The sequence below is a fragment of the Agelaius tricolor genome, unplaced genomic scaffold (assembly GCF_023055355.1).
Source record: "Agelaius tricolor isolate 1412-34295 unplaced genomic scaffold, bAgeTri1.0.p SCAF_13, whole genome shotgun sequence".
Classification (NCBI taxonomy): domain Eukaryota; kingdom Metazoa; phylum Chordata; class Aves; order Passeriformes; family Icteridae; genus Agelaius; species Agelaius tricolor.
Window position 1 is genome coordinate 4679941 of NW_027269273.1, and position 17784 is coordinate 4697724.

Consider the following 17784-nt stretch of genomic DNA (forward strand, 5'->3'; position numbering starts at 1 on the left):
CCCTCGGGACACCGGCACCGGCCCCCTTCCCAGGGACCCTCGGCCCGGACACCCCACGGCCCCGCTCGCTTCCCACCTCACCCGCAGCACGAACGAGTACCAAACCTTTATTTCCAACAGAGGTAGCGGGACTGGGAAAATCCCTTTGGGAGAGCTAAAATCCCCCTAATAGTGGGAGTCAGAGCCGAAGCTCCCCTGCCCCAATTCCCCCCCAGCCCCTTCCTGGCTGTCTGGGCTCGGTGTGGGTTCCTCACGCCCTGCAAGCCATGAGCTCTCCCTGCTTGCCAGCCCAGAGGCAAGCGGCTCTTCCAGCCTGCCTCAGTTTCCCTCTCTGGCTGCACCATGCAGGTCACAGAACCATGGAATCATTGAATGAATATCGTGATTGGAAACGACAAGGATTGAGCCCAGCTCCTGGCCCTGCACAGGACAGCCCCAAGAATCCCACCCTGTGCCTCAGAGCATTGTCCAAAGGCTTCTGGAACTCTGTGGCTGGTGTTCTGATGGCCCCAAGGCCCAGCAAACACCAAGCCAGACTGAGGCTCGTTGCCCCTTCGGAGGAGAAAGAAATGTCTTTATTGAACTGAAAATGAGTGCCAGACAGCAATGAAACTTCAGACAAAAAAAAAAAAAGTCCGTTGAGAGTATAAAAGAAACCGGTTTAGTCTACATTAATCACCTCATGATATGCAAATGTCAAACACTTCCAATCTACAACCACCAAAACAGCTCCGTGGTTCGTACTGTGATGGCGTGGCCGGAGGAGCCTCGATGGAGGGTCTGGCCTGAGGGGGAACCAGGCAGCCCCTTCCCACTGCACACCATCCCCAACACCTGCACCAGGTGCTCCTCCCCAACTGGAAAAAAAAATAAAATAAAAAACCCTGTAAACTAAAGAAGCTGGGATTGCACACCTCAGTCCCAACGGCAGCTCGCCGTCGTCGGTCAGCGTGACACAGCACAGCCACCCTACAGCTCAGTTAAGCCCAAATGCTATGTTTATTGAGGACTTCTAATATCGTGATACCTTGCTTCAGTAATTTGTGAAATACCTAAATACCGTTAAATATATTTTTAAAAAACCCTAAACCAGACTCTGGACTAAACAAGATGAACGTTAAACTAAAAAGTTAGAAGGGACGCCATTTACATTAACACTTTCTTTAAAAAATATAATTGCTTTTTTCCTTTTCTGGTTTTTTGTTTGTTTGTTTGTTTTTGAAGTCAATTAACCACAGTGGTGAGACGTGCTCTCTTTTTCAGCTGTTACACTGCAGCGTGCAGAGTTTTGCCTTCCCAGGCTGGAGCAGCCCCGCTGTCACCCCAGTGGCAGGGACAAGCCAGGGACGGCGCTGCCTCCCCGCCGCGCGGAAAAGAGCGGTGTCACCACTGTGCCATAGGGGCAGCTGGAAACCAGGAGTCTCTTGGACAACGCCAGGAAAGCCTTCCATGTTCTAATAGAAAAGTCCATAGGAAGCTGAAGTGAACAGGATCAGTCCAGAGGAGCGAGACTCTCGTGTCCGTGCCGGCGTCAGTCGATGTACTGCGATAGCCAGCGGAAGCCCTCGCCGTAGCCTTGCCTCTTGAGCACGCTGCACATGAACACCTCCATGGGGCGCGCGTTCAGCTCCTTCAGTGGCACGTTTCCCTGGGGAAATCCAAACAGGAGTCACATCTGCACCCCTGGTGCCCCTGGGGAAGCGCCCAGAGAGCCACAGCCACCCAGGGGAGCTCCTCTTGTAGGCCACTTTCATATGTGCACTTCATTTTGGACAATCCCATCAGCCTCAGAGCAGCATCAGAGGTCTGGGTTGGCAGGGACTGTAAAAATCACCTCATTCCACCCCACTGCCTGGTCCCACTATCCCAGGTTGCTCCAAGCCCTGTCCAACCTGGCCTTGAACACTTCCAGAGATCCAGGGGCAGTCACAGCTTCTCTGGGCACACTGTGCCAAGGGCCTGACCACCCTCACAGGGAACAATCTCTTCCCAATTTCCCATCTGAACCTGCCCTCTGGCAGTGGGAAGCCAGTCCCTCCTGTCCCACCACTCCACAGCTTTTAAACAGTCCCTCCCTCCTAGGCCCCCATCAGGCACACCATCATTATTATCACTGATTCACCTCGACCAATTAATGGACAAATTCCCATCAATCCCAAATGGATCAGGGCTCAATGTGCAAGGAAGCAGGCAGGCTCTGCCCTGCCCGTGCCAAGGCAAGGTCTGGATGGCTCCTACCTTCCCTGTGGTCTGTCCGTAGAGCCCGAAGATCTCCCGCAGTTTCTCCTCGCTGATGGCCTCTGGTCTGTCGATTTTGTTTCCCAGGATAAGGATTGGCACATTGGATATTGTCTCGTCTGTCATCAACGCCTGCGTGCAAGAGCCAACAAGAGTTGAGCAGAGAGGTGGAAAAAGGAGTCATTGCCTGAAGGAAATGGTTTTGTTTGAGCTCTGGGACCAACAAGGGTTCGTTTCTGGGGCTTCCAGACTCTGTGGAAGAGCCACAGGATCACTGAGGCTGGAAAATCCCTGCCAGCCCATGGAGCCCAGAGCACTGAGTGTCACCTCCAGCCCTTCCTTGGACACCTCCAAAGCTCCCTGGGCAGCCCCTGCCAAGGCCTGAGCACCCTTTCCATGCAGAAATTGCTGCTGCTGTCCAAGCTGAGCCTCCCCTGAACCCAAGTGGCCAACCCAAAGCAAGGACATCCAGGCTCCTCCAGTCCTGGGAGAGATGGCTGTTCTCCATAATTTAGCTGATCAGAGGTGCTGGAGAAGGGAAAGAAGGGAAGTGTATTTACATTAAGCTCAACTTTGGATTCCATAAGCCGTGAGTGATCTGCACAGTCCACCAGGAAGACAATCCCATTGATGGCAGGCAGGTAGTTCTTCCAGACCCGGCGAGCTGGAAAACACAAGGGACAAACACGGCCCTGTGAATCTCCACACACGGAAAAATCCACCAAACCTCAGCAACCATGGCTGCCTTTGTAGCCAGGCAGTCTTCCTTCCAATAGTTTTGTGTATAAAAGGGCAAAAAACCTGTGTTTAAAACTTCTAGAAAGTGCAGGAATAAAAATCCAGCAATTATCCAAACTAAATTATATCTGAGTCCACCACAGCTAAAAATACTTCGGGCAGCAGGGCAAGAGCTGGCAGCATTTCCTTCCAAGCAATCCTACAGCCAGGAGGCTGCTTCCACGTGTTGTTCCATAAATAAATCCAGGCAACAAATAATTAGGCACTGCTAATTGCTGACACTCGTCAGGATCAATTTTTGGTCATTTTTTCCTTACCTTGTTCATGTCCACCCAGATCAAAAGTCGTGAAGGTCATTCCAGCAATCGTCAGCTCCTCTGATGCTGAAATGGAAAGCACAGGTGGGATTCAGGAAAACAAGGAAGTTGTGACAGACAGAATTTCTTGGGTATCCCACACACTCCTCTAGCAAGGAATTCCCCAAACTTCCTGTGGAATTCAGGAGCACTTTCCCAAAATCACGAGCAGCAGAAAATAATTTCTCGTGCTTCCCACTGAAGCCTTTAAACCTGCAATTATTATCCTTTACTAGGCTTTTCATTAAGGAAAATCTTCCCTTTCTGTTAACAGAGCCACACCAGTTGCTGGGCATTTCTAGAGAGGAAAACACAGATCCATTTCAGCTTGGGGAGCCACAGTGCACCTCGAGTTCCCCAGGCTGAGCTTCTTTCTCCACCGTGCCCCCACAATTCCAGAGGGAAAGCCATGCCAGGAGGCTTTTCCAGGGACACTTACTGGGATGTAGCGTGGGGACGTGCTGACCCAGCCTGTCATCTTTGAGCATGTGCAGCAGAGTGGTTTTCCCTGCATTATCCAAGCCCAGGAACACCAGCTTTCCAGACTTCTTGTACAAACCTGCCAGGAGAAGGAACAAAGCAAGAGGAAAACTCCAGCGGGCTCACCCGGAATGCCACGCTGCTTTTTTTTTGGGGAAGGCCTTTCCCAGAGCTCTGCTGCCACCTGTGCACGCTTCCAGGGGCAGCAGGGAACACACACACAGCTCAAACAGCCTTTTTCCAAGGCATGTTTACAGCAATGGACATTTTCTAAGCTCCTGTTCCATTCTTTCCTCCATCCTAGCAGCAGAGGACAGTGTGCAGCAGAGCATTATGGATCAATTTGTCTCCTCAAAAGATGTGAAAATTGAACAAACTCATAAAAGACAGCAGTGAGTTGTCCAGGAAAAAGTGCAAAGCAGGGAACACTGAGCTGTCTTCTTGGCATAAACTGATTTTTGTCGTGTCTGCCACAGGAAAGCTCCCAAAGATTTCCAGCAGGGCTTTGTCTCACCCCATCCCTCTCATCCTCCCTTCAAGAGGGGATCAGGAGAATGGGCACCCCATCCTCCAGCAAGGAGTTCCACTGGAAGCCAGCACTCTGGAAGGAGGACGAGGAGGATGGGGCTCCCTCCCTGGCGAGGCAGCACCTCTGCCTGGGGCTGGACAGGCTTCCAAAGGGCAACAGAAACACTGAGTGGGAGCCCAACGCCCCCAAACACTCCCAAAGTTTCTCTGCACCAGTGTAAATGGCCCTTTATTGATACAGAGCTGCCTCAGCAGACTTTGCACTGCCCAGAGCTGCTGCTCACCCCCCAATCCCCGGCTTTTATGGGATGCTGGCAGCGGGAGAAGCGAAACCCACCCAGAGGGGGCTGCCGAGGCATTACCTAGGAACTGCAAGACGCTGCTGAAGCCGTTGTAGAGCCATTCGAAGATGAAAGACATCTCTGGAAACAAAATGCCTGCGGGGGACAAACCCCAAACCCCGAGTTACGAAGGGTCGGTGCCCAAAGGGAGCCGCGGGCAGGGGGTCCGGGGATATCCCGGGGAACGGGAGCGGTCGGGGGCAGCGGGGGCGAAGGGGAACGGGGGTGGAGGAGACAGGGGATGAGGGGTACCGGGCTGAGGGGCACCGGGGTGAGGGGCACCGGAGTGACGAGCACCGGCCTCAAGGGCGGGCGGCGCGGCCTGGCCCCCGCCCCGCCCCCGCTCTGCCTGCGTGTCACCCCCCGCGCCGCCGCCGCCCCTCTCCCGGGCCCGCCAGCCGCCCGCCGCCCCGCTGAGCGCCCCGCCGGGCCCGGCCGGCCCGCACGGCCGCCGCCGCCGCTCACCCCCGGCTGCCCCCGGGCCGCCGCCGCCACCGAGTCCCGTCCGCGGCCGCCGCCAGCGCCCCGCCGGAAACGCGTCAGCGCGCGCCCCGCCCGCTTCCGGCCCCGCTGGCCCCGCGCGCCGGGGGCTGCGGCGGGCGGCACTGGGAGGCCGGGGGTTCGGGACCCGGGTTCGAGACCGGCCCCGGGCGGGAGGGACGCGGTGTCCCGCTGCTCCGGGGAGCTCCCGGCTGGACACGAGCAGGGATTTATCCACGGAAAGGGTGATGAGACACTGAGTGGGCAGTGACCAGCCCCGGAGCTCTCGGTACCAAGGTGGGGAACCCGCCACAGGCTGGACTCCATCATCTCTGAGGTCTTCTCCAGCCTCAGTGGTTCTGTGATTTTGTGCCTCCTCAGCTCCAGGGATGGAAAGGAAAGTGTGAAAAATGCGTATTTTATGATTGGCTTTTCGCAAATATTCAAATGAATATTATATGTGTTGTGTTAGAAAGTTATGCTGTATGAATTTTCTTAAGTAGCTTGTTAAATATAGTTTTAGGTTATAACATAATGTTAAAATAGAAACTATGCTATGTAAGATACTTTTTTTAAAGAAAGGACTCGCAGCGAGATAGCAGCCACAGGACACCTGAATCTTTCAGAGAAAGAGAATTTATTGCTCCATTATCGAGTTCTTCCTGCCTCACTCAGCCCTGAAGACCCAGTCAGGATTCAGAGGAAGAAGCTGACACTGCCCAGACAGAATCCTGGGTTTGAATGGAATTTATGCATCATGGATGAGGTGTATGAATATGCAACAGGCTGTTGCTTTTAAGGGTTAATCCTCTGTTAACGTGGGTCCTTTTTCGGGCTTATTTTGCCCAGAAAGAGGTACCTGGACTGTCCATAACTCTTTGTTTTTATTGTCTCATATTGTCCTAATCCTAATTGTCCAAATTATTATTACTCTAATTATATTACTAATTTTATAACCATTTTATTACTATTAAACTTGTAAAATTTTAAAAACAAGTGATTGGTGTTTTCCACAGAGAGGCAGCCCCACAGCACTGGATTTCAGTAGTTTTTTATTTCTAGCATCCATACACGCCCCAGGTGAGTGATCTCCTGTCACGACTCAGAGCACACCACACGACCGTGCACAAAGCAGGGTGTTTGGATTTCATAAATTATTTCTTCCAGCCTCCACTAGGCCTCAGCAGACACGTCACTGCTAGGTATGGAATTCTAATCAGCAAAGTTACAGGCAAGGTCTTCTTGCTGACACTGAAGCTATTTTTCTGTTCTATTCCTGCATGTGGCAGCTCCTCGGTGGGAAGGACACAGCTGTCTCACCACCATCCTCAGGACTTAGTTTTTCTGGTAGTAGAACCATTTGTCAACTGTGTGGGGCAGAAAAAAGGAGGAGGTTAGTCCCCTGTGAGCCACCCAGTTATTAAGCAGTTACGTGGCAGTGTGTGTGTGTGTGTGTCACCTCCAGCTCAGGGGCTTCCTCTGCTCCTGGCAACAGCTCCTCAGACAGCAAACAGGTTCTGGCACAACCCTGTTTGCATGGATTTGTTTTCTCAGAGCAGTCAGCCTTGCTCAGGCTGACATTAGGAGCATCCATGACTTGGTGCAGGCAAGGACAGCAAGCCAGGCTTCCCACTGGCTCAGCTGATTCAGGGGGGCAAAGCCTCCAACTCCCATGCCCACATGGGAGATACACATTTTTAATAAAATAATAAACCTCCACAGGTTTATTCCCCATGAAGGGATTGCAAGAGTCAGCCCAGCTCTTCTTTCTGCTCCCAACTTGCCCTCAGCTTGCCCTTGGGCCCTGCCCTGGCTGCAGCACCATGCAGGTTTAGTTGAGCCCCTCATTTTCCTGGCTGCAGCACCCTGCAGGTTTAGTTCAGCCCCTCATTTTCCTGGCTGCAGCACCCTGCAGGTTTAGTTCAGCCCCTCGTTTTCCCAAGGACAGTTCCCCTGAGGAAGCCCCTGCTGGGTGCTGGGGTGTCAGGGGGGTTTTGGGCTCACCTTCGGGTGGGATGGGGCTGGCAGCTTTACACGGCGGCGCCTGAAACGAGAAGGGTGTTATCAGAGACCAGAGGTGTCCTTCACTCTCCTCACAGCATTTAGGGCTGCACAAATCTTTCCTGAGCACCATTTGAGCCCCTGTGGCAGCTGTGGGGGAACAACTGAGCCCCCGTGCAGTGTCCTGTCATTCCTGGAGCGTCCCCATTCCGGGGATGCCCGAGGGGCTCTGCTCCAGGGGCAGCCTCCAGGGCCACTCCCAGCACAAGCAGTTCCCACTCCAGACCCTACACAGGTGCAGGCAGCTGCTTTTTTAAAAAATATGGGGGAATAGAGGCATGAAGGGCTTTCTGAGAACTCCTCTGAAGAGCTTTCCCTGGTATTCAGCAACCAAAACCAGAAAGTCTGGTGACACATCCTCCACGAGGGCTTTCGAAAATCTCACTGAGAACCCTAATTGGGATCCCAGCACTTTAGAAAAAACCACAATGGTTTTAAAGATCTCTCCAAGGCTACAGAGAGACTCAGGTTTCCAGTTATGGAAGGGATCCAAGATTTGCACTTTGATTTTCCTGTCCCCTCCCTCTAAGCCCTTTCAGGTTGCCAACAGCAGTACTCTCCAAGTCTAGGGAGACACAATTAAATCCAGAGGCTGGACAGGAGAACTACACCAGGAATGTCAAGCTCTTCATTCTGAATCTGCAAAATCCCTGGGGAATTAGACTCTCTTTTCTCAAAGGGAGACCTGGACTGTGAAGCTCTTGGAAGCCCAAACATGAAAACCCTCTCAGAACAGCTGACAGCCAAGCTACAGCTCAGAAGTTTAGCCCTCCATGCAAACTCCATTTGGGATTCCATCTCTTGGGTGACTAAGGGCAGGGAGAAGCCTCTGGGGGAATGTGTGCTTTGCTCCACATCCATCCTGTTTAACCAGAAGCAGGTGTTCAGCCATCCAAAACACTCTGAGCATGCCATGTGCCATCCACACAGAGAGGGCAGTTCCCCACACAAATTGCACCATTTTCCCTGATAATAACACCAGGATCTGGCCACTCAAACTGGTACTTACTGCATCCACAGTAGCTTTTGCACAGTCTTGACTACAGCAGAAGGGGCTCTCAGACACTGTCAGGTTGGTGCTGGAAGACATTGGGCACTTCTGAGAAGGTGCAAGCCCAGCCTCCCCCCAGGAGCATTAAATAATGGAATATTAAAGCTCTCAGCTGCCAGGTGGAGGGGGGAAGGCCTGGGGAGGCAGCCAGCAGCTAACAGAAAGCATGGCACCCCTCAGGAAGGGATGTTCCAGGGTTTTTAATTTAGGGAAGAGGAAAGGGCACATTCCCACAAGCACGAACCTACCAGTTGATCTCCCCTCCATCAGTTTTCTTTGTTATTAAAGCTTTCCAGTGTTCGTGGGTGCCTTTGATGACATCCAGGGCAAAATCCTGAAGTTGGAGATGAGAACAAACATCATGTCATGTGGAAGCACCAGACCACCTTCTCCAGACCCTCACTCACAAGGAGCTGATTTTAGGCAGCTCTGGCAGGGGCTGGAAGAAACCTCTTCCTCTCCAGTGCTGTTCAGGAAGAGCAGAAACTCCCAGCACACAACAGCTGAAACAACCAGGATTGTGCAGCAGAATTGTTTTGCTTTCAAGATGGGAGGATCTGCCAAGGTCAAGAGCGAGCTTGGGGCCAAAAGAAACTGAACAGAGTCTCGGGCCAGTGCTCCATTCTAGAAGCACCTCCACCCTGCTGCTCCTCCCACTCGGTTTGTCTCCAGCAGCTGCTGATCCAGGCCTGTCCAGGAGCTCCCTCCACTCCAGGCAAACAATTCAGAGCAGCAGGAAGAGACACGCAGCTGAGCTGGCTTTGCAACTCCTTAAAACTCAATTTGTTTCCAGGCAGATCAACCTCTTCCCTTAAAAAGGAGCAATATATGCTCAAGCATTAACCTGTCAGCTGGAGAAGGAAACACACAGTTCACTGTTGGTGTGAACAACGGCACTAAATGTCCTGGTTTGATACCACACTGAGCCAAATAAAACACTGCAGAGCATGTCTGAGGTTCTTTATCCTGATTTTCCAGTTTTCTTGATGGGTTTCACCCATCCTGAGGGGCAGCAAGGTGTTCCAGCCTGACCAGCCTAGTGCTGTGCTACAGCCAGGGGACAAGTCCTTCATCACTTCCATTTCCTTTCCCAGAGAGAGCTTTGGCAAGAATTCCCCTCCTCTGCACCACCTCTGGAGCCCTGGGAATTGAGTCACCTCACTAAACCCCTCATGGCACTCCAGGAAGGGCAGGAGTGAGGACACCAAAACAGGATTTCACCTGCTCAGGAGCAGTAACTTATCTGATCCAACCCAGAGAAGAGGCAGAGCCCTGCCAAGGCTGAGCCTTACTCACAGGGTGTGAGGGAACACTTCATGCCTGAAGGAAGAAGTGCTTTAACTCCTCAGTTAAGTTTAACTTGCACCAGTGGAACAAAGCCAACGGGTAAGGAAGGCAAAGGGTGATGCCAAGCTGCCTTTGCTCCAGAGCTGGAGCAAATAAACCTGGTGTTTTCCACCTGGTTCTGACACCAAGGCTCCCAGCCCTGAAGTGATCCCACATGAAAAAAATATTCAACAACACCATGGTGATAACCCCAGGCATTTTTTTTCTGGTATTCCTGCACTCACTAGTCTGGAAAAAACCAGCAGGATGAACTGAAATCAACGCTCAGCACCCCCATAAAAATCCATTCTCTCAGCAGCTCACTCGTGTCCCCACCCAGCCTGAGCTCAGGTTTGGGACTCTGTGCACAGGAAGGTGATCCTACCTTGCCTTTAAATTCCCCATTAAAGGCAAACTGGTTTTCTGGCTTTCCATCAGGTACTTTGTATCTTCTGAACCAGTCCACAGTAGCTTCTAAGTATCCAGGCTTCATCCTTCTGACATCCTCGATGTCTGGCAGGGGACACAGGGTTTGTTAGCCAGAAACAGTAACAGAATGCAGTGAATTGCAGACTTTAAGTGGCTCTGCTGAGCTGTTCTGGGCTGTGCCTCTTTCAGCCCCTCCCCAGGCAGCCTTAGCAACATTTCAGACAGGCTCCCTGAAGTCCCAGCGAGTATCCCTGCAGGGAAGTGTCATCCCCAGGGTGTGCATCCTGAGTGAACCCAGGAGCTTGGACACATTTAAACAGCCTGGATTAGGGGCTTTGGGGCCAATCCCTTTCCTTGCACTGTTTGGAATGCCAGGCTGTGCAGAGGATTTGCCACATGAGACAAACAGCAGTGAAATGTTTCGCTCCAGGACTTTCCTTCCAGCATCACACCTGATTGCCAGCAGGGCACAGAGGGAGCAAGCCCTGTCCCCAGCTCCTGCAGGCTCCCAGGGGAGGAAGGGAAGGACTGGAACACCCCCTGGAGCTCACCATTGTAGCTGGCTGCCTCGGGGTCCTCAACGTTGATAGCAATGACTTTCCAGTCTGTCTCTCCCTCATCAATCAGGGCCAGCGTGCCCAGCACCTTCACCTGGATGACCTCTCCCCTGGAGCAGACCTGCAAGGACAAAGGCCCTGCTGTCCATCCTGCTGCACCCAAGGAGAGCAGGACAGGAGGCTGTGCAGGGGCTCAGCCAGCAGCCAGCCACCATGAAATTAGCTCTGGCTGTCAGCAGCTCATCAGCCCTGCCTCATCTCAGCAGCAATCTCCAGGGGCAGCAGAGGGAAACAGCACATTGTTAAGGGAGGGGAGGTAGGAAATGAATAATGGCCCTGGATAATTGGCTTTGGAGACATTAATTACACGTTTCAGGAGTCGTTGAGGATGCCTTACCTTGCTTCCAATCTCGCACACATCAATGGGATCGTTATCTCCACAGCAACCAGTATTTTCATCCTTGTGACCTGGGTCTTCCCAAGTCTGAAAAACAACCCCACACCAACACCAAAATCAACCACACATAAGAATAAGAACCCACAGGTTTAAAGAGGTACAAAAAGCGGGTTTATTTTGGGCATGCAGTTGCCTGGAATAAACAGAGGATGGCCCACTTCACACCTGCTGCCAGGTCAGCTATTTGGGCTACTGCTTCCCTTGGGCCTGGGAAGTTTGAATTCAAGTTAAAAGTTCTCATCTTTCACAAGGTAAGCAGCCCCTTCCTACCCACAAACGCCCTTCCAACAACTTTCCAGACTTCCTCTGTCCCACAGCTGCATAAAGGTGAAGTTCACATCTATAAAGGGCAATTGTTGATTTGGCTTCCTGCCTGTTCCTCTCCCTATTCATTCCTTAGCAGAAGTTTCCTGAACTCCAGATAGCAGTCCAGCAGGGATGGAAGACAGGCAGGGTGTATTGTTTCCCTTTAATTAAACAATTAAAGACACTGTTAACCCTGGAGAAGTGATAAGAATGTGGAGTCCCACTGTGCTCCCCAGTGCATCTCACCCACAGTGGTGAATGCACATTGAAGGACACCACTCCAGAGGCCAATTAATTGACTCCAAGAACAAGAGCTGTTTAAAAGATGCTCCTGATCAGGAGTGAAAAGCACTCCATGCCCACTTGCATCATAAGGAACACGTACTCCTAAGGGGATTGAGATATAAAAAGGAATGTTCTTCCCAAACCTCTGTGTACCAGGACAAGCCCAGTGTAGTCAGGACCTTGTGATGTTCAGGAAGTGTTCAAGAAGATGTTCTGACACCTGGGTGGTGCTGTGGGGCCACAAACACTATCACATTTCTCTACCAGGAAGTGTTAAGCTCTTGATGCATAAACACCTTTGATCCATGAATACATGACAGAGCAAAGGCTTCAAAAGACACAAAGAAACAGGCACCAGAATCCATTCAAGCAGGAAACAACTCAACCTGTAAAGCCATGTGGGGAAAACACTCGACATGTGCTACTGTCAAGAGCACAAATACCAAACTCAGAGTGTTTGCCTGACACTGACAGCTTATTTCTCTGCAGGAAACCCCAGTCTTAGAGAACATCAAAGGCAAACAGCCTTGTTTGAAGTCCCTCTTTATCTGGCAGCCCCCAGCCATTTAAGAGCACGTGTCCAGATGTCACTATCGTGGTGCCACCTTGCCAGCTGTTTCTGGGAAAGCACATCTGTGCAGTGCTGGGCGTTGGCAAGAAGAATCTCCCATAAAGATTCAGCCTCAATCCTGCACCCTCAGGATAAAGCCTCGTGCTCTGCCAGGCAGGAACTGAAGGCACTGCATGGCCAGATGAGCCACAGAAGGACCTGCCAGCTCCTGCCCAGCCGAGCTCCCAGCAGCTGGGGATGAGCAGCAGGAGCTCCTCCTCAGGGAGCTGGTTTTTACCATCAGATAGAAGCCTAAAACCTGGCATTTCTGATTAAAAATACCCCTGTTTTCCTGACAGGTTCTCTCCCTCAGGAGCACAACAAATCCAGCTGCAAACACCACGCTCCAGACCAGACTCTCTGCTGACCTTTTTGCTCATTCATACAGGCACAGAAACCCTCCCTCCTCCCCACCAGGAGGGATGAGCCACTGGGATAAACCACAGTACCTGTGGGATGGCACCATAATTCCAGATGTAGCCCTTGTGGGGAAACACGTTCGCTACAAAGCGCAGCTTCCCCTTCTTCACATCTTGCTTAATTGGGTTTAAGGGTTCCTTTGTGGAAATCTGAAAGAGAAGTTTTAAATAAATAAATATATAATAATTATAAGATAGTTATAATATAAATTTATATTATATAGTATTGTATTATATTATATCATATTACATCATATCATATTTTTAATTATTACACTATACTATTATAGTATAGTATATATTTAATCAATATAATATAATATAATACAATAGTATACAATAGTATACAATATAATAGTATAGTATATATATACTATTATACTATATATAATAGTATTCATTTAATTATTATAATATACTATAATATACAAAATATAGAATATATAATATATATTTTATATAAAATAATATAATTTATATTACTATAATTATTACTATAATTCATTAGTATATTACGATTATATTATATTTATATAGTTATAAATAAATCCCTCTGCTTTACCCTTTATGAATAAAAAAGTAATTTTTTAAAATGGAATTAACAAGGCAAGAGACCAGGAGAAGATGCTGATGCTAGCAGCAGATACTGGACACCTCCTGTTGCATTGCCATCCCTTGGAATATGGTTTCCAGCAGACTTACAAGCCTTGGAATCACATGGGGTTTAGAGCCATAAAATATTGCTTTAATCAGAAGCCACGGGAGAACACCACGGCATTCCAACATCTGCAACCTCAGCCTCCACACCAGACCTGCAGCACCCAGCAGGGACTGAGAGGAGAAGTTAGCAGCCACTCTGATTCTGGAGGTGGATCTGAGGAGGGCTTGGCAAAGCCAAGCACTAGGATGGAGCTGTAAGTAATGTAGTTACCTCCATTTTAGCATTTGTCCATCGAGGCACCTCCACGACCATGTTGAACACATTCTGAAGAAAGCAGAAGAGCAGTGAGTGGGAAGGAATCTTCTAAACTAGGGAACACATACAAGTGAGCACAAAAACCAGCCAGTTCACCTGAAACCATGCTTTTTTCTGCTGTTTTTTTTTTTTTTTCAGTGCTAATTTTGAGACAGCTGATGAAAGTCCTGTAGCCCAGTCAGTCACCTGTCATCACTCCAAGCTGAATCCCACAAAACACCCCAAAGGCCAGATTAAGCTTCTCACATGTTCTCCATCAGTTGCCACCTGCACCCATCCCCATCCCATTCCTAGGCTACAGGAACAGGTTAAATCAATGGCAAACAGCTGCACACAAACTACCCTGGACATAACAAAATGGGGTTTTGGGCCATATTTATTATGTACAAAGAGCCACTCTGGCCATCCAGAAAAGACAAGACCAACAGGACAAGCCATCTCTTTAATAGTGTGGGTATCTAGGTACTGCCCTGAATGAATGAGACCACCACTCCCAAATATTCCAGCCATAGTGTAGGGAAGGATGCCCTTTCTCCAGGCTGACACTCCTGTAACAGCAGACCTTGCTAGTGGCATGGTGTGAGGATGAAAACGTGGGGGAGAAATGCAGAACCACATCTCACTGTATCTTGTTTACAGGTGACACTTGAAAACATCTCCTGTTGATCCAGCTGGGCTGAGTTCAAGGTCAGCCTCCTCTCCAAGGAAACAGGCTTTTCCACACCTGAACCTTAACATCTGCTGTTTGAAGAGATTATGGCTTTTTAACAAAAAGTCAAACCTTGCTCCCTGGCCTGGGCAAGGTTTCTAATCCCCACCTTAAGCAGTATTAGCATGGCAAAGTCCCTCCAACCTGTATTGCCCCGTAATTGGATTGGTATTGTGCAACAAGTGCTGTTACATCACTGACTTTGCCCACACCCTTCCCCAGCAGAGCTTTTTTACAACCCCTTAATTGCAGGGGGTCACTGCTCATTTGCATTTTACATGCACAAAGGCACAAAACTGGGTTTATTCCTAACTCCAGGGAAGGAATGAGGAACTGTAACAGGCTGGGCTGGGAGCTTATGGCTTTGCAGGGAAAGATGACTTGGGGCTGCATCTTTGTAAGGACTGAAGCCTCCCCGTGGTCCAGCTTGGCCAAAGACACACAGAAAGCAGCTCAAGGTCGTCCCTTTGCAATGACACAAGTCTGGGTAAGGTGAACACAGCCCAGCCTGAGTCTGAAAAAAACACCCTGCAATCCTCTCAGTGTCTTAGGAGTCTGAGGATAAAGATCAAGGAGCCCAGACAGAGTGGGACAACCTTTTGCTCTGAGCTGGGCCCTGCATTGTAGCTGGCAGTCCACCTGCTAAGTGATGAGTAAAACCTCAGTGCTGAGGCACTCCAGGCACAGAGAGAGCCCCATGGGAGCAAGCAGCACTATTGTGTAACTTCAGGGACTGTGACCTTCAGCTATTGGGATTTCTTTCTCTGAACGACTTGGCACAGAGGTGCTGGCAGCAGCAGTTTTCCCTGTTAAGCACTACCAGGTCAAGGAACTCCCCCTCACCTCTGTACTCACTCCCCTGCTCTTTCCTCCTCTGTTCTACAGGCATCTGCAAAGCATGGCATTATCTGGATTCTCCTTGTCTGGCTTACCTGCCAGGCACCTGCACTGGGAAATGCTTCCCTACTGAGTCCTGGATGACCACAATCCATCTTTTCTCCTCTGCGAAGGCAAAAGCCACTTCCCAGAACACCTCAGGTAGCTCCATCACCTTCACCTCAGCAGCTCAATCAGCTGCTTTTTGGAGGTTCATCTCTCAGCTTTTTTTTTCCTTTTTCCTTTCCCAGAACCATTCCCCACCACCTCTGAATTTCAGCTCTCTCTAACAAGTAGCAGCTGCTCCACTACATTTCCCAAGCTGCACAGATTTATAGTCAGAGAAAGGAACAAGCTACAACAGTAAAGGAAACAGAGAGCCCGAGGCACCACTGAAAATGCATTAAATGAAAACTGAAACACAACCATTTTGATTTCCTGAAGCTGGGGCATTTTTTTTTACTCAGCACAGCCTAATTTGCCTAACCACTGGCTGCTAGAAGGATGTGAAAGACCTGCAGCACTGCAAGGGGCAGGTTCTGCCAGACAAGAGCTCCCAGGAGATGCTCCAGCAAGAATTTAACCTGCTCATCTTCACCTTCTGTTCCTTGTCAGATTTTACTGCAGGCCATACTGCAGCCAATCCCCAAGCCTGAAATACCATGCAGCACTCATAGAAATGGGGGTTAGACATTACAAAAAAAAGCAGTTTTCTGCTTAGCTAACCCAAAATGCCTGCACGGGTGAGCTCAAGCCAACCACTCACATCTCTGACGCAGGAAATGGGAATGAGATCATCCATTCTCTTCCCTGGGTGGCTCCACCCGAGGCCAGGATGGAGAGGAACCCATTCCTTGGAGGGTGAGCCTGCCCCAGGTGTCTCAGGCTGCAGGACCCCTGTGTCCTTGGATGTTTCAGGACTCCCTGATCCCCCGTGTGCTCCCAGATCCCCTGGACCCAGGGATGTTCCCAGATCCCCAAGTCCCTTGAATGTTTCAGGACCCCATGTCACCTGTGTGTTCCTAGATCCCTAGGTCCCCTTGGATGTTTCAGGACCCCCAGTCTCCTGCATGTTCCCAGATCCCCAGGATGCTCCAGGACCCCTTGATCTCCTGGATGTTTCAGGACTCCTGATCCCCTGTGTGTTCCTAGACCCCCTGGATGTTCCCAGATCCCCTGGTCCCCTGTGTGTTCCCAGATCCCCTGTGTGTTTCCAGATCCCCAGCACACAACATCTGGAATGTTGCCAGATTCCCTGATCTCCTGTGTCTTCCCAGATCCCCTGGTCCCTTGGAAGTTTCAGGAGCCTCTGATCCCTTGGATGTTTCAGGACCCCTGGTCCCCTGTGTGTTCCCAAATCCCCTGATGCCCTGTGTGTTCCCAGATCCCCTGTTCCCTTGGATGTTCCAGGACCCCATGTCTCCTGGATGTTCCCAGATCCCCATGTCCTCTGTGTGTTCCCAGATCCCCTGGACCCTTGGATATTAGAGGACTCCCTGATCTCCTGGATGGTTCAGGATCCCTGAGCCCCTGTGTGTTCCCAGATCCCCTGGATGTTCCCAGATCCCCTGATCCCCTGTGTATTCCCAAATCCCCTGGTTCCTTGTGTGTTCCCAGATCCCCTGGTCCCCCGCGTGTTCCCAGATCCCCCGGTCCACAGGATGTTCCAGATCCCCTGGTTCCCTGTGTGTTCCCAGATCTCCTGATCCCCTGCGTGTTCCCAAATCCCCTGGTTCCCTGTGTGTTCCCAAATCCCCTGGTCCCCTGTGTGTTCCCAGATCCCCTGGATGTTTCCAGATCCCCAGATCCCCTGTGTGTTCCCAAATCCCCTGGTCCCCTGCGTGTTCCCAAATCCCCTGGTCCCCTGTCTGTTCCCAGATCCCCTGGATGTTTCCAGATCCCCAGATCTCCTTGTATGTTCCCAAATCCCCTGGTCCCCTGCGTGTTCCCAAATCCCCTGGTCCCCTGTGTGTTCCCAGATCCCCCGGTCCACAGGATGTTCCAGATCCCCCGATCCCTTGGATGTTCCAGATCCCCCGCGTGCTCCCAGATCCCCCGGTCCCTTGGATGTTCCCGGACCCCGCATGTCCCGGACGTTTCAGGACTCCCCGACGCCCTGCGTGTTTCAGGACCCGCTCTTACCTTCCCGGCATCCGCGTACATGGGGATATCGTGGAAGGGGGAGATGTAGCGCCCGGCGCCATCCTCTGCAAGGCAAGGGGAGGGAGCCCAGTCACGCACCGGGGGCACACCTGAGCGGGCTCAGGCGGGGCCCGGCGGGCTGTGAGGGGCAGTGGGGGCGGCGGGGGCGGCACTCACTGAAGAAGAGCCGGTACTCGGGGCTGTGGGGCCCGGCGCGCTCCTCCACGCCGTACCCCGACATCGCCGCGCACGCGCCCGCGCTCGCCGCCGCCGCCGCGCCGCCGGGATGGGGGGGGCGGGGCACAGTGCGCATGCGCCGCCCGCGCGCCCGGCCCGCCCCGCGCCACGCGGCGCCGCAGGGAATGGGAATGGTCAGTCCTGGTTGGGAATGGTAATTCCCGGCTTGGAATGGTAATTCC

General features: G+C 51.3%; 2 protein-coding genes and 1 long non-coding RNA gene across 3 annotated transcripts; 1 reads left to right on the forward strand and 2 right to left on the reverse strand.

The window, feature by feature from the left end:
• Positions 1-976: 976 nt before the first annotated feature.
• On the reverse strand, positions 977-5231 carry SAR1A (secretion associated Ras related GTPase 1A). Its single transcript, XM_071438481.1, has 7 exons — positions 5147-5231; positions 4703-4777; positions 3772-3891; positions 3294-3359; positions 2799-2902; positions 2239-2370; positions 977-1648 (listed from the first exon to the last, which is right to left on the reverse strand). Exons 2-7 carry the CDS (start codon positions 4758-4760, stop codon positions 1532-1534), a joined length of 597 nt encoding a protein of 198 aa, XP_071294582.1. The 5' UTR covers positions 4761-4777; positions 5147-5231; the 3' UTR covers positions 977-1531.
• Positions 5232-5270: 39 nt separating this feature from the next.
• LOC139595403 (uncharacterized) lies at positions 5271-5814 on the forward strand. The gene is made up of 2 exons (XR_011681021.1): positions 5271-5458; positions 5740-5814. It is a non-coding gene; the product is annotated as an uncharacterized lncRNA (long non-coding RNA).
• A 382-nt stretch (positions 5815-6196) lies between these two features.
• Positions 6197-17699, reverse strand: PPA1 (inorganic pyrophosphatase 1). The gene is made up of 11 exons (XM_071438507.1): positions 17543-17699; positions 17366-17430; positions 13594-13647; positions 12693-12812; positions 10983-11069; positions 10580-10706; positions 9985-10112; positions 8522-8607; positions 8232-8301; positions 7166-7205; positions 6197-6528 (listed from the first exon to the last, which is right to left on the reverse strand). Exons 1-11 carry the CDS (start codon positions 17676-17678, stop codon positions 6497-6499), a joined length of 945 nt encoding a protein of 314 aa, XP_071294608.1. The 5' UTR covers positions 17679-17699; the 3' UTR covers positions 6197-6496.
• Between the last annotated feature and the right edge of the window lie 85 nt (positions 17700-17784).